Genomic DNA, 16,776 nt, shown 5'->3' with positions numbered 1-16,776 from the left:
GCACGGCGGGGGCGGCCGCGGCCGCGCTGCCCCCAGTGACATTCGCAGTGCGTTCCGATGTGTCTGGCGGCTCTGCCGGAGCGCGCAGGTGACACAGCCGCGCCCCGCCGCCCCGGGGACGGCTTCTCCCCGTTTCACCGCCAAGTATCAGGGGAGCGGAGCCCTCCTTGGCCGAGCCCTGCGCGGGCGAGCTCAATCCCGGCCGCAGCGCCTCCGCCCCCGAGGCACCGCCCGGGGTCCGGCGAGCCCGGGACGTGCGGGAGGCCGGCGCTGTGCCCGGGGCTGTGCCCGGCGCTGTGCCCGGCGCTGTGCCCGGCGCTGTGCCCGGGGCTGTGCCCGGCGCTGTGCCCGGCGCTGTGCCCGGCGGCGGCGCAGGGCGAGGGCCGCGGGGCGGGCGCGCCGCCGGCGCTCCCGGTGCCTCCACTCGGGCGGCTCCTGGCGGCGGCGGCGCCCCGAGCCCCTCCCGGCCGGCGGGAACGGCGGCGGCGGGGCCCGATGGCGAGACCCGGCTCTGCGTGCCCTCCGCCCGCCCGCCGGGTGATGGTGGCCGCCCGGGCGCTGCTCTTCTGGGCGCTGGTTTACAGCTACTGCGGGGTGTGCGCCTGCATCGCCGGGCTGCGGCTGCTGTGGAGCATCGGCCGGCGGCCGGGCGAGACCTTCCGCTGGGTGGTGCGGGAGAACCCCCCCGCCTGCCTCAACGACCCCTCCCTGGGCACCCACTGCTACGTCCGCATCAAGGTGAGGGCGCGGGCGGGGGGAGCGGGCCCCGCTGGGCGCGCAGGCACCCACCCCCAAGCCGTGCATGGCAGCCCTGCCAGCCCGGCGTGCGCTGTGCATGGCATTCCTGCCCTCCCTGCTCTGTGGGGTGCGCTGTGCATGGCATTCCTGCCCTCCCTGCTCTGTGGGGTGCGCTGTGCATGGCATTCCTGCCCTCCCTGCCGTGCGGGGTGTGCGGCCAGCCCGGCCGCCCTGCCGTGCGTGCTCGCAGAGCTGCGCGCATGCAGCGCCTGCCTGCCCTGCCCCGGGAGCGGTGCCGTGCCCGGCCCGGCTGCGGGGCCTCAGGCCGGGAGGACGCCGTGTCCGGCTGGCCCGGGTGCGGAGCCCTGGGTGGGCGGTGAGGGGTTCGCCGGCCCCGGGTTTGCCGCAGCTCTCCGCTCCCTGCACCGCCTCTGCTCTCTCTGCTCTTTACGGTTTGCCCGGTTGCACCGGGAGCTCGTTTCGTGCGTCGCTGTCACAGGGAGATCGTGGAGCAAGAAGCTAATTGCTGTCCCTCATGTTGTACAGTTTAAGCCACCGGTCAATTTCTGTACTTGTCTCAGGTCTCTACCTGTGATTTGCTCCTTTACCGAATGCTGTAAATGAGGTTGTATTAGCTAGGTTTCTTTTGCAATTGTAGGTGAGCAGAGAATGAACAGCAAGTTTTGTCAAGTGCTATTTTTCATAAAATAAGCACAAAGATCTCTGTTCCCAGGGTTCTGTGCCGATGGTTTTGTGCCAGGCAGTACTATTATAAATTAGTGAGCCTCAGTTTGTCATGATTTGCTTGTTTTCTTTTGCTAACATCATTAGGAGGCATGTGTGGGCTTTTTCACTCATATGACATGTTCTTTTTTGCCTGTAGCACAAAGCAGTAAATGAACAGGCTGCTGGGGAAGTGAGAGAGGTATGACAGTAATAGAAGAGCATTTGGAGGCAAATCGACTTGCTGTCAATATGACAGTTGATCACTCATTTCAGGAAATAAGAAGCTCTTGCTGTTAGATATCAGCAGGCTAATGGATTACTTTCCAACATATATCCTATAAATCCATTCAGATTTCAATAAAATAGTCAGTGTTGGAAAAGGTGGCAACATCCTATGTCTGTTCTGGGGGGCAGATAAAAGGAAACAGCAGCAATTGAAAAGTCAAGGATGGGCTTAGTTTGGGCCATGTGATATTTAAACTGCTGCTGAACAAGTGGGGATAGAATTTTCAGGAGTAAAGGGCAGTTCCTTAAAAGCAACAAAGAGATTAAAATAAAAACATGGAGGGTAAATCCCAAGAGGACACTAACTGAAAGAAGCAGCATGGAGGAGGGCTTATCCATTAATCGCTAAATGAGAAACTGTGGAAGGAGACTGAGAAACTTCTGCTTTTTTAAATATGAAAGGATCAAAGGCAGAGTGATCTGGAGAATAATACAGATGATGTAATGGCCCCAAAATTTACTAGGAATTTACTTTTACCTCTAGGGACTTCAAGTTCATTGGCATCCCAGAGGTGAAATATCAGTGTAATTAGGGGCAAAACTGAGAAAAGGTCCCTATTATATCCAGAGCAAGTATAAAAAAATCCAAATAGTTCCCTCTTCAGCGCCCTTTCAAGAATGAGAATATAAGTTTATGGTTTTGCAGCTCCTTAGTGACTTATGAGTGTCAAGACATCTCAGAGCATTTGAAGCATCTTTGGCAAGAAAACCTTTTTTGTATGCATTTGTGATCCTTGCCCTGATATTAGCTCTGGATGCACAGCAAAGGCATGGGGTTTTTCTTTCTTTTTTGAAACAGCAGAGACAGCACAGGCTTTGAGATTTGTTCAGGAGCTGTACAACCCTTCTTCCTGCAGTTTCTTTCACATGACTTCTAAACAGTACATTGTGAGCTAACTCCCAACTTCTGTATTCACTTCTGTGTCAGAATTCAGTAAAAACCTCTAGGACATAATCACAGTTTATTTAAATTCTACTGGATTTGACCTTCAGTCAGTGTAAGCCTGTGTACATCCATTCACTTCAATAGCACTTCAGTGTTCAGCTTCTAAAATAAGTAAGTTTCCTGCTTGTAATTCTCGTAAGACCCATTTTCTTAAAAGATGCATCAGAAACTAACCATTAACAAGGCAGAAAGAAGATTATAACATTAAAGCTTAATTTCCTGAAGTGAGGTTTAAACCTAGAATGATAAAAACTAGCAAAAATGTCCTGCTATCTAGTTACTTAATTTTGATTGCTTTTGGTTGTTAAGAATCCTCGTGGTCCTTTATCATGCCAGAATGCAATGTGATGGTTTTAAATAGTTGCATAATCTTACTGAAAGATTCGAAGTGCGTTTAAAGTATACTGCGTTTTAAAGTCTTTCTGTAAAGCACAACTGGTGTCTGTGGGAATGTCCTTGCTGTGACAATAACCTGCATTTCCCAGTGGCTGTGCCAGGCAGTCTCTGTCAGGATGTGTGCTCAGAGCTGAGCTGGCACACAGGCACACAGCCTGGCAGGTATTGGAGATGGTCCTTCCTGGAAGAAGCTGTGGTGGGTGTGTAGGGTGTGGGATACACAGAATTGCCACGGTGTAGCAGATACCTGATCTCAGAAGTACAGAAGGCTTCAGCTTCAAAACTGATAATTTGTTTTCTTTTTAGGTGCATTATATTGTTTCTTAGAATATGGTCTGAAACCATCATCATTCTCAAATCCCAAAATAGCAGTTCTATGCAGCAATAAACACACTTATTTTCCTCTTATTTTAGGATTCAGGGTTACGATTCCACTATGTGGCTGCTGGAGAAAGGGGCAAACCACTCATGTTGCTGCTTCATGGCTTTCCAGAATTCTGGTAAAACTTCCTTCACCTTTTTCTATTATAAAAGAGGCTGCATAAGATACCCAAGGACAAACATCTCTCAAATATCCCCAGTGTGATCGTTTATATGTGTTTATAAATACTAATGGCATGAAGTTTCAGTAGGAAATGAACCATTGAAATATGATTTTAACTGCAGCATCAGCAAAAAAATTCCTTCAGTCTAACACAAACCAACTATCTTTTTTGTACTGTCAATCCATTTTTCCTCAGGTATGTACCCTTTCCTGATGATTTTAAACAAATTTCCTGTTTGGATAGTATTTGTACTATATGGCTAAACTTATGAATTATAGCAGAGAGTGTTAAAATAAGGAGACATTATATGTTAAGTGCAATCTAGATTGCTCCATTTATTAAAAATACTATACATTAATTTTTAACTGGAGGAGGGGAAGAACTATGAGTTCTATAGGCTATTGTGCAGCCTAATTTCAGAATGCTACTCAGGGAAAAAAGTTCTATTATTAGTTCATCACAAGATGAATGATGAATCAAACCCAATCCTAAATGTTTGTTTATAACAATGAAAAGCAGTCATGTGTCCAATGATTTAACCAAATTGCTCAGGCTGTCATTGTCAGATTTAACTAGTGAAGCATGGCTTACAGAACTTGCATGGAAAAAGCAGTAAGGGAATAAGGGAAGTACTAATTCCAGTAATTCAGCAAGGTAAATGATCCTTTTCCTTTCTGAACTCAGCTAAGGGGCTACAGACCATTGCTGGAACTGTGATCTTTCAATCTGTACTCAGGTCATACCATGCTAAACTGACCCAAGCAGAAGAGAGGTCAGTTCTCTTCCCTCAGCAATTTCTCCTAGGTAATAATGCCCTTGAGGGTGATGGGACAGAGTCACATAATGTTAAGTTAAATTTTCAAAGAAGGACATTGTTATAGTAATAAATTGCTGTATAAAATTATTAAAGCTGTAAACTTTGATTGAAAGGACAGTTAGATGGGCCAGTGCATATTCTATAAAAACATTATGCATATCTTGCATAAAGCATATTCTAACACAGGCAATGAGACTACAGCTGATTTTCCCTATGGGGGAATAGTAATGGAGAAATTAGCATTTTATATACATGTTCTACTTAGATCAGATATATTATTTTTTAAAGGCAGAAAGTCATTCTTACAGTTTAGAATAGTGAGTCGTGCTCTAAGTGGCAGCTACTAGATTGTATTGTCTGACCATTCAAAAGGGATGAATAAAAAACCTGCTATGTAGGTCACTGGGACCACAAATAGCATGGGTTCTATCACTGTTTTTAAAAAGAACACTACATACTAATAGTCTGTAAACCAGTCATATTACCAATATTTCTATTAGGTTGTTCACTCAGTGAATACTTTTTCATTCAAGAATAGTGATTGTTCTGAGAGCACAAGATAAATTAACCACAATTTAAGAGAGATGTAAAGCAGCATCAAATTTATATTCTTTGTCTAGGAAAACAGAAAGGATATTATCCACAATTACAGTTCTTAATTTTAACAAATCCTCTGCCTTCAAATGTCTCAAGGTTATAAATAGGACAAATATAACCAGACAATACTGACCACTAACGGCGATAGAGAATGGCTGAAGGTGACAGATCACTAAAGAATGTAATGCACCAGAGCCTATGAGTGGTTTAGATGCATAAGAACTTGAAAATCAATACATTGTGGAAGGTCGGTAATAAAATACTTGAAATTGTACATAATGTGTTGAGGCAGCTGAGTACTTCAAAGTGTGTGAGCTGCTACATTTTATACTACTTGCCTTTTAGAAAGAATGTGATCAGAAAGTCTCAAAATAGTTTCAACCTTATGAACATGGAGGCATTCACATTTCCAAATTCTGCTTGCAAAACAGTTGTCCAGTAGTTATATATCATATGGGACGAAAGGGTTTCTTTGAATATAAAACCTACCCATTTGATAGGTCAGACATTTGGAGACTGATGGACTGTTGTGAAAACAGAGGATGAGAATAGCTTGTAGACATTTTCTGAAAACAAAAATAGTAGATTTATTTATTTATGGGCCTGGTTCTTTCTTCTTACTGAAGTATGTAGAATAGCTGCAACAGTTACCATGGCAAATTCAGCTTTCAAGTCATTATATAACGCCTTTAAAAAATTCATTCCTGGGGATCTCAGCTAAACCTTGTCTTAGCATTAGATAGCACTGAAATGAAAATGTTCTGACTGTTTTGTTTATATGAATACAGATTTGTATCACTCAGTGTTCCTATAACATTATTTAAGTTTGAAGTCCCTAATAGGCTGGAGGCAAAGGTAAAGTGGAAGAGCCCATGGTCTGTTACTGTTTGGATTAAGGTGGAATTCTGTGCATCACTCTTGCAACCACCGATGATCCAAACATTGTATATCCTTTATCTGAAACTGTTGAAACAAGCAGAAGTAAAAGCTAGATCCTAGCACAGGGGGATGCAGTCACTGTTATGTATGTCCAGAAGGATCATGTTTTTCATATATCTTTCTATTACAGTGTAAGATAAGGCCATGTCTGTCTTGGTACTGGCTATTCTGAAGTTTATTTGGTTTCAATAACAGCTGAAGGGCAGGCAGTTCTTGCAGGATAAGATCCACCATTAGTTTTTATTTTTCCATCATAAAACACATCTAGTCACTACATACAGAGTGTGAAGTAGCCCAGGCCTTTGCCTGACTTCTTGCCTTTGTATGCCTTTTGATGTATATAATGTTACCACTCTTTTCCATGGAAATACAAGGATGAAATACTTTGTCTAGTACCAACACACTGAGACAGCTTGCTCTGCAACAGTTCTGGTACAGAGACACAGATGAAAGTGTACACAGGATAAATTCTATAAACTTCATCAAGATCATTTGTTATTAACTGGATTTCTTTCTTTGGTTTATTTAGTGTATGGATAATCTGACATTCTTTTTCTGAATAGAAGAAAAAATGCAAAACATGGCTGCCATGGAGAAGAGAAAGCTTTTCAGACCTTACTTTTTTGATGCTACTATGGCTCCAAGGATAAAACAGAATAGCCCTCAATGTGCTCTGGTTTATGCCTGCTTCCTCTGTAGCAAAGGGACTATGCCAGACTCCAGGAATTGTTGAAAAATCCTGTCTCTGGCCGTGCCCCCTTTCTGGCAGCTGCACTTTGTTATTGGGGAATTCAAGAAATGAGCAAAAGCTACTGCAGCCACAAAGGACCATCAGCACAGCACAGAAAAGAAAAAGAATCTCATAGCAAACAAAGCCATGCAAGTTTACCCTCAAATATTTGTATGCAAAAGCATTGAGTGCATTTTTGGTATCATACTGCTTGACTTTGTAACTCCAACTTTTTTTCCCTTTTGTTAGGTATTCTTGGCGCCATCAATTGCGGGAATTTAAAAGTGAATATCGAGTGGTGGCCCTGGATTTGAGAGGTTATGGAGAAACAGATGCTCCTCCTCACAAAGAAAATTACAAGTTAGATTGCCTGATAGCAGACATAAAGGATATTTTGGAATCTCTAGGTGCGTTATAGAAGAAAACCTACTTGACTCATAAATTACTTGATTTTCTAGGAAAAAAAAACCCACATAAATATCTAGCACTGTTTGGGGTTTTTTTTATATATATGCATTACAGAGGTGCATAGATATAAATCTAAGAATACTAATTTTTTTTTTACAATTATAAATGAAAATAATGTGTATGTCAATATAAGCAATATGTAAAGATAATTTTTCTATCATGAGTTTTGAAAAGAAAATTCCTGTGTGCTGTAAAATCCAGCATTACAAACCTATGGTCTTTTTCCATAAGAAGTCTTTCCTCCTAACCACTTGCACTTAGTGGATAATATTCTGAGTTAGAGTCTTAAAGCACTTGCAGACCAAGAAATTTATATCAGATGACATTCTTCTTGCACAAACAAGGCATAAAAAATATTGTGGGCTTTACAGGGATGATGAGAGTACATCTGCTGTATTGAAAAAAAAATAAATAAGCCCTCCAAAAATACTACTCCTGCACAACAGTCAGTTCTCAAGAGCTGAATCACTCTGTCTTGCACAACAGTGAGAGCAGAAGGGAGAACAAGGGGCATGCTGCTCTCTGTGGCAAATACACAGCGTGAGGAGCTGAAGTGCAAAATTCGCCCCTTCAGTTCAGTTTGAAGAGTCTCTGTTTGGGTGATAAATTGTAACCCCTGGTGAAGGGTATTTTCCTTCCATACCAAGAGCAACACAAGGGATTAGCTTATTTCTGAATTCTCTGAATCATTTTAATTCCCTGGATACCCTAACAAAAGTAAAATAACTTACTGCATTTCATATGAAGAAATAATAAAGCAGTGATGCAGATTCTGAGATTTGAATTTATGATTTGCTTTGCTTGTGATGTTTGAGTATTGGCAAAAGATGGGGCAGAGGCAATCCTCACACAGTGTTGAAATTTTCCGACCTTTGCTGGTTGTGTTAATCTCCATGGTAATGCCATGGTTATGCTTGAGAAGTGCTCTCAGCATAATTCAATTTCAGAGGGATTTAAATTTTTTTTTGAGAAAGCACTTCAGAGCCTTGTTATCTTTGTTTGTCCTAATCCCAAGCTAAATTCTTTTGAAGGACTTGATTATATCAAAAGTGCTCAAAAGATTTTTATCCAAGAAGGTTTATAAGGTTCTTTGACAACTGTGTCCAAATTTATGTCAGAAATCTGAATTTCTTGGCTTTTATATGTTTCATTTGTAGTCTGTGTGCTCAACATTCCAGTCCTCAATGAAGAGGGTGATGGTATCTGACACCATAGTTTGTTGTTTTACAGCAGTGGTTAAAGGAGGGTTAAGCTTTCAAAACATTTGTTCACTGTCCTGCCCATGTTCCTCCTATTGCTGCTAACATAAAATTTTCATTGATGAAAGAATAAGTACGTGAATGTCCAGAACTTTGAAATTTGCCAACAAAACAGCTTATGGAAAAAAGCTATGGGCCTCCTAAGTATATAAATGGGAGTCCTTATATCTGCTATATATATATATGGCTATTAAGTATGATGTCCACTTTTTGCAAAAGGATGGCACTGAGTGCTTAGGTAACCCCTCATATTCAGAGAAATCCATTAGGATTAATTTTGTTCTGGAGGTGCTCAGGAGACTGCTCAGTCTTCTTGTCTGCAGTTTCAAACTCCAAACTCCCATGTTAGGTGTGTTATAATGACTGCAGGCTGAACTGTCCATCTGACCCTGCATTGGCCGAGATGTGAACAGAGCATCCATCTGCATACTGACTATAGTGTGACATGGAGGTGGTATAGTTAAGGTTTAATTAAGTCCAATTAAATACTTTGAAGTGTTTGTAAATTTTTAAACTATGACAATGTCCTGTTTTTTCTGACCGTTAGTAATGGAAGCGGTGCGGTATTAAAGTTACATTAATAAATGTGCTGAACCACCTATTTAGCCCAGTAATGATTTTCTGTTATGTGATAATTTCTGTGGATACTAATTTCTTTGGAATAAAAGTATGTATCTATGTTCATGTGGTAGGATACAACAAGTGTGTGTTGATTGGCCATGACTGGGGAGGAATGATCGCTTGGTTAGTGGCCATATGTTACCCTGAAATGGTAACTAAGCTGATTGTGGTTAATTTCCCTCATCCTTCTGTATTTACAGGTAAGTTTTACAGTAGTCTTTGTTAATCTAAAGTATCTGCATTTTGGTCATGATTGTGTTTGCTTTGAGAACCAACAGCCTCCCTCAGTAGATGAGCTGCCAGTACTCTATGGCTCTCACAGTCTGGGCTGTATTTTATGAAGTGGTAAGATATCAAGTATTTGACTTCTGGAAATAAATTTATTGTAGGAAGTGAAAATGCTTGCAACAAAAGTTACAGATTTTTTTTTTTAATCCTTGAGGGTCCACAAACATAATTTCCATACACATGAATCTGTTTTGTTCCACTTTATCAGGAAAAAAATTCACGAAAAGAGATGAATATTATATTACACTTTGGTAAAGGCCACACTGTATTATATAATCTGCATAAGCCTGCCTTTGTATGAATGTGAATCAGACATTAGAATTACATCCCTGTTTAGGTGACAAGTGACAATTTATGGTCTGGTACAATATTCATTAGAAGAAGTCTTTGCAGGCTACATACTAGATGCTGAGGAATATACCAGTACTTTGCCGAAACAGGACTTGTTTCACTATTTGTTGTGTTATAGAGTTGTGTTTGTCTACTACCCAGAATTTCAAAACATTTCATAGTAATTATATCAACATTCAATAATGAAAAGGAAAGACCTACCTCATTAATTTTATTTTTTTCAGTTGCTGGCCTTACCCTATCCCCATTTAAAAAGTTACCCCATTTCCCCATAAATAGCTAAGAATATTCAGCACAGCTTTAATTTTCATTTCAATTGAATGTAAATCTGACCTTACACTGTGGATCAGCCACACCACCCACATTTGTTGTTCTCACAGTGTTCTTGGGCACCTTTCTAAGATACTAAAGAACATTTTGCCAGGTGGTTAATCCACACTTACCTATGGAAAGGTCTGTTCACAACACAAGCAAGCAGCAGCTTTTTGCAGTGTTCTCACTGAGAGCAGGAGCGAGGCTGTAGAGAAGACAATTGCTTTTTATTATAGTATTTGTTTGCATATTTGTTGAACTACAAAATCTGTTCTGTAGCTTGATGTAGCTTCTCCCTACATCAAACTTACTCTACTGTGGATTAAAAGAAAATAAGCAGTTTATAAATAGTACAGAAAAGTGATTAGTGCTGACAATGGTCCATCAGGAAAAATATAATGGGTAATGCAATTTAATGTATAAGATATGAAAGTTTAGAAGATAGCTAAAACTTCAGTCTATGTTGGCTTAAAACCCATTTTTATTCACTGTCAGAATTAATATTTCAGAGATACGTCCTGTGTTGGGAATGCAGTTTTTACGCTCCTGAATTTGCACCTGTAAAGGAAAAGTTCTAAACTTCCTAGTACCTGCACACATTGTGTGCATGCTTTGAGGAAGATAGGTATTTGAATGTCAGTGTTGGCTCTTGAAACTCACTAGAAATACAGATTTACAATTAAAAAAAAAAACCAACAACAGTCAATGCAGGTTTGTTTTATATATATATATATGTGTGTGTGTGTGTGTGTTCTTTTGCTATATATGCTCCTATGTCTTTAAAAATGACCCCAAAAATCTTAAAAAAGTGAATTGATTTAACCTTGATTACAGTTCTTTAAATTGCCAAAACTGTTAGAAAAATTCTATACTTCTATGACCAGGAGTGATGCAATCTTTAGAATGTCAGTGGATTAACATCCACAGATTTTTGTGCATCACATCATTGATGAGAGAAATACCTATTTATGCCTTTTATTCCATATCTGGAAAAAAATGCTTTGGACTAGCTACACAAAGAGATCTCTAAGTGAAAACCTACCATGCAATTAAACTCTCCCGTGTTGCTGTCCTCACCTAATCTTTGGCAAATTTTTGTTTTGCTGGCGGTTTCTACTAACATTTATAAAAGAAGTATCTTTTAATGGCCACATCATGTATTTACTCCTGAAACAATAATCATCTTTTCTCACACAGCATACTTTAATGTAATATTTTTAAAACATTCCTTTAAGTTTAAAAAATAGTAATATTAATAATAATTTTGTTTGAGCCATCAGTTTTCATTTGTAATTCATGGACATTTTTGTTTCAGAATACATTCTACGACATCCATCACAATTGATTAAATCTGGTTACTACTTCTTTTTCCAAATGCCATGGTTTCCTGAATTCATGTTTACACTAAATGATTTCAAGGTGAGCAAAATGAATGCTCTTGTTTATGTCTAACTGTGAGTAATGGAAGAATTGCCACCTACATTGATCCCTTCTTATGTAGTTATAATTACTGGAAAAAATATGGAGTTTTCTAATTTTTCTTCTTAAGCTTTATATAAATTAGCATACAAGTATGTAAAGTCTCTGAGATTAACTGTTACTTCTGCATTTCTGGGAGGTGCTGAGGGTTGTACTTTTAACCTCCAGCACTGCAGTGCATTACTCCACCTAGAGAGCCGGCTGCTTTTACTTGTGCCCATAGCAGTGGGACACCATTGGTGCCTGGGAATTCCTGCTGACTTGTCTGAAGTTCCTGTGTGCAGTGGGACATCCTCTTGTCTCTCAGAGCCTGCTGCAGGGCAGGCAGTGTGGGAGTCTGGGCATTGAATTCAGCAGGTGATTAATTCTGCCTGAGAAGCCAAAGCCAGCACTTTGTATAACCTCAAATAAAAGTAGGAGCAGATAGAAAGGGACAGCGCAGCTGCAGGATACATCCTCCTACACACCAACAGCCCCGTGCAGAGCTCCCCGTGCTGCACACACAGGGCACAGCCAGCATGAATCATCCTGCCCTGTCACCTGCTGGGGTCCATCCCAAAAAAACCCATGTGCCTGCACTTGTCTTGCCTGTCACAGCTAGCAGGTCAGGATGCAGGAACTTGGTAACACCGGTATTTCTCTGTACTTGATTGTTCTGGAATAAGTTATGCTAGAGATGTTGACCTTGTGCTTTACACATAGCTCTCTAAAAACTCATTTGAACCATTCATTGTACTTTGAATGTAAATAGACTTATAAATATGCAAAAACAGATTTTAGAAAGATGTGTCCTGTTGAAGGATGGAAATCACATTTTCCAGCTATCTTACATAATAGCTTTTTCTTCTTGCTTTTGTAGGTTCTGAAAAGTTTATTTACCAGCCAGGCCACTGGAATTGGAAGGAAAGGCTGCCGATTAACTGCAGAAGATATTGAAGCTTATCTCTATGTCTTTTCACAACCTGGAGCATTAACAGGACCTATGAACCATTACAGAACTATTTTCAGGTCAGTATAATATTCCCAAACAAAAGAAAATATTCTAGGGAGTCCCCTGGAGCCCAGAAGTGTTACTGCGGCTCCTCTCCTGCTGCTGAACCAGGGGAAAATCCCCAAGTGTGTTCTGTGAGATGTCCACACAAAACAGCAAAACAAGCAGAGTGCACGTAAGGAAAATCTCTGTTTCAAAATCTAATAAAGCAAAGACCCTTCCTCATTCACAGCCCCCATTGCAATCCCAAAAATCCACCTCCAAATAATCTATATATCTACTGAGATGTTATTGATATGAGATAATAATATCTATTGAGATATTATTATTATATAATACTACTAGATGATATGGCATCCAAGAATGTTACCCTCACTAGTAACTTTACAAAACTCTATCTGGTAAATTGTGCTTAGGCTATTTCTGTTTTTCAGAAAGGTGGGAACCTAAAGCTAACCTAACTTGTTTTGGATTTGGGGGGTTTTTTTCTCCTTTATTGATCTTAGCAGACTCACTTCATAGAGTAAAATAGAGACAGCATCATAATAGGAAATATTTTTTCAAGATGAATATTTATTTTATTCTCTAAAACAGTTTTCTGATGGTTTTAACTTTTCTGAAAGGAGATGGCTTGGTCTTAGAGACTGATACCCCCTTTTTATCTATCAAAACCAGGGCCAGAAGGTCTTAACTCTGCATATATTCTACTTACAGCACTTACTTGAAGGATTGTATCAAGAGTGGCACTGAATTTGTTTTTCCTTTACTGTCTTCAGCAGTGATAAATGTTCTGCATGCTTCTCTAACAAAAGACCAGCTTCCCAATATCCTTTAAAATGGCAATTTTCTTCTTTCCCTAAACTCGGGCACTAGATGTTTGAAATAGATTAATTTTTCGTTTTCCGTGGTCCAAATTTACCGCCACTTTTATTACTCTTTCTGTGCCATCCATGCTGTCACCATCAGGAGAGCAATCAGCAGGGAAAATGCTGTGAGGAAAACAGGGATCTGAGCTGGGTGCTGTCTTGTACAGGCTGAGAGAGCTGGAACAGGAAAGCAGAAAGCTAAGCCCAAGCGTGGCTGACCGTGGGGAATAAATGAGGCGGCTGTGCTGGTAACAGGACGCTTATTTAAAGCTGTGCAGGGAGCAGCCGATGACACCAGCTGGGACGTCCAAGGGCCTCGGGGCTGCCTGGCTGCCCAGCGGCTCCCCAGCCCTGCAGCTGCTCTGCAGGAGCCCCGGGCAGGGCTGATGAGCAGCTCAGAGGCGTGAGCGCCCCGAGCGCTGCTCGTTCCATCGGCCACAGCACCTCGCTCCACTGCGTGTGCACATTAACCAGATGCTCCTCTGACAGCAGCAGTGATGTGCCTGTGAGAGCTGAATTGCTCTGGGAGTCACATGGGACAAATGGAAGAGTTGTGAGTGCTTAAACTACTGTTTCAGGCCTTTTCAGACTCAAAAAGAAAGTGTAGTATCAGTTGTAAGTCAGAAGGTATCTTCACAGCTGTTAATTCCTCTGAGTGTTTTGTATCTTTGTGCATTGTTTGCTTTATTCTTCTAATGAAAGTACACCTGCACTGAATTCAGAGAATCTTATTTAGGTGCTATCAGCCACAATGCAGCAGGCTTTGGACTGGAACAAAAAGATCAGTCATTCAGTTCTTGTCATCAGTTCTGATGGTCACGCCTTTGGGGACGGGAATCACTGAATATGAAAACTGGGTTGGAATTTTCCCTTTCTCTCATCTAAGTCATTAAGCAGCACTTGGATGCTAATCACTTGTATTCACCATAACTCCCAGTGGGCTGATACTGGTGACCTACGTGTTAAAGGTTTCCAACTCATTACTATCCACTTGGAGTTTCATTTTTCAGAGCCTGATTTTTCTGGAATGTTATTTCCAAAGAGATGATTGAAATAACCTACTTCCATCCATCACCAACACATGTTTTTATAAATAGCACTGTGGTCATTCCCTTCACTATATATTAAATACAAACACTCTGAGAATAAATCCATAAACTTTTTCTATCGTGTTTGATTAAGAAGAGATAGGTAAGAAGCTGGAACTTGAATTTCTTCTGTTACACCTTTTGTTTAGCAAATGGGATTAGTTCTCTTAGAACAGTTAAAAAGTGCTGCACTGTTTACAGAAAAGCTGTGTAACAATGCTATTCGAAGTCTGTTTTTCAAAGACATTAATATTTCATGAATGGAACTTTCTAAATGTGAAATCTGTGCATTAATCGTTATGAAAGGAGATTTCTAGAAACTTCAGGCATAATTATAATTTCCCATATTCCAGACTGAACAGAAATATAGGCAATGAAAAGTGACTGAAAGAGTCTGTAAAAAAAAAAAGCCTGTATAAAGCCTGATCGAGTAATAATAGGTAACTAAGTGAGGCTACAAATCTTGCAAGGCACAATTAAACAACAAACTCTACAGAAGTGAAAAAACACACATGTTGATAGTGAAGAGATCCAGGATACTGGATTAAAAGGTAAAGAGGTTAGTGTAAATGCACTGAATCATCATCAGATTGTCAGTTTTTAAAATTGGTACTATGAATAAGCTGTGGTTCAGTGGGTCAGGTCAGGCTGTTTGCAAAATGAGATTTAAATGCACTGGTTAAAAAGGCCCTGTTAAGAATTTTTGTAATTCATCAATCAAAATGAAATTATTATCTGAAGTGATCTTTTATTAACATTTCTTGTCTTTACATGTAAGCAGAGAGGAAGAATGTCTTCAAAGTCTCAATTTCTTTGTCTTACTTTAAACTAAGACATGTCACCTTCTTTGTCTTGCTTTCCTAACTAACTCCTAAGTTTAAAACTAGTACTTACATATGTCATAAAAGTTTATTTAGGAAATCTTTTTTATATATTACTGGTTTTAAAAAGTCCTATTTTTGCATTAATATAATGAAGATTTGTATCTGATCAGATGGAATCTGTGTTGAGTTGTCACAGCTAGTCTGTCACTGTATGTGGCTAAAAGTAGGCAATTCAAACAAATTTTTTAGCATTGTTGAAATGTGCTGGAATTCTGATGGGTCTTTCATTCTAGCTACTTGCATCTTTCATAATGTCTCTAATATGAGGTAATATTTATAAAATACTCATTTTAAATAACTGTATTAAGAAAAAAAAAATTTAAAATTACTGAAAGTTTAAATAGGTCATTTTGACAGAACTTGGAGTCACAGTGGTTTTTTGGTATTGTACAAGACATCATGGAACCTAGAAAGTTTACAATGAGATTCACTTCATTGATTGCAAAGGCTGTGTTGAATGAAATATGTCTTGGTGGTTTTTTATTAAAATGAGACCTAACTAAATGTGGTTTATTTTTAAAGCTGCCTTCCACTGCAGCACCATGAAGTCATCATGCCAACCCTGCTGTTATGGGGAGAAAGAGATGCGTTTATGGAAGTTGAGATGGCAGAAATTACAAGGATTTATGTTAAAAATCATTTCAGATTAACTATTTTGTCGGAAGCCAGTCATTGGCTCCAGCAGGATCAACCTGACATAGTGAACAAGTTGATATGGACCTTTCTTAAGGAAGAGACAAAAAGAAAAAGAGAATGACTGTTTGTACATGTTTTAAGGGGTCTAAATAAAAGCTCTTTGGATTTAAAACCTAATTGTTATCAGGGCCATATTTCCAGCCTGCCTTCTATTTTGAGCTCTGTTAGAGAAAAGTGTTTTCATTGTACTGTACATTTGTACACTAATCGTACAGCTAAAAGAAGTGAGTATGAGAATATATGATACCAACATTGGTTTTACCTGTATACTTGTATTTTGCACATAAAAACACCTGCCTTAAAATACATATGTATTTGTACAGAAAGAAAATCATGGAAAGTTGCTTGGTTTTGTTTTCTCCCTTGCTTTACAGTTTTAATGTGTGGTGCCTTTTACAAATTTATAATGAAACAATGGAGTGGTGCCATACTGAAGAAAGTCACAAGTTTTCATTCTAGATTTGCCTGAATTTTTTTAATGTCTTTTACCATTAAACAGTAATTAACTCTTTTTATCTATATTTTAGCATACTGAACGATTGAAAATTTTCTGGGTACATTTCTAGTCTTCAAGTGAATAATGATCCGTATCTTGTTGTATTGTTGAATGCAGCTGCTTTGTGCAATGTGTTTTTCTTTCTTGACTAAAAAATGGGAAATCTGTACACTCCACATGTCTAAACAAGAACAATGGAAAATTAAGATATAACATGTATCAAATCCACCTCTGTCTAATAAAACTCAACTTACACGA

General features: G+C 40.0%; 1 protein-coding gene across 1 annotated transcript; it reads left to right on the top strand.

The window, feature by feature from the left end:
- Positions 1-489: 489 nt before the first annotated feature.
- On the top strand, positions 490-16,776 carry EPHX4 (epoxide hydrolase 4). The gene is made up of 7 exons (XM_005520982.2): positions 490-738; positions 3,506-3,591; positions 6,969-7,126; positions 9,139-9,267; positions 11,334-11,437; positions 12,357-12,505; positions 15,849-16,776. The coding sequence occupies exons 1-7, from the start codon at positions 496-498 to the stop codon at positions 16,081-16,083; spliced, it is 1,104 nt and encodes a 367-aa protein (XP_005521039.1). The 5' UTR covers positions 490-495; the 3' UTR covers positions 16,084-16,776.

This window comes from Pseudopodoces humilis, chromosome 10, assembly GCF_049639895.1.
Source record: "Pseudopodoces humilis isolate 2021_Gansu_Grassland_sample_001 chromosome 10, ASM4963989v1, whole genome shotgun sequence".
NCBI lineage: Eukaryota > Metazoa > Chordata > Aves > Passeriformes > Paridae > Pseudopodoces > Pseudopodoces humilis.
This window is presented reverse-complemented; position numbering and strand designations above follow the sequence as displayed.

Excerpts from the sequence above, each read along its gene's own strand:
- EPHX4 (XM_005520982.2), top strand. The coding sequence starts at position 496 with ATGGCGAGACCCGGCTCTGCGTGCCCTCCGCCCGCCCGCCGGGTGATG. Across the intron at positions 3,592-6,968 it reads CATGGCTTTCCAGAATTCTG|GTATTCTTGGCGCCATCAAT; the intron begins GTAAAACTTCCT and ends CCCTTTTGTTAG. Across the intron at positions 11,438-12,356 it reads TTACACTAAATGATTTCAAG|GTTCTGAAAAGTTTATTTAC; the intron begins GTGAGCAAAATG and ends TTGCTTTTGTAG.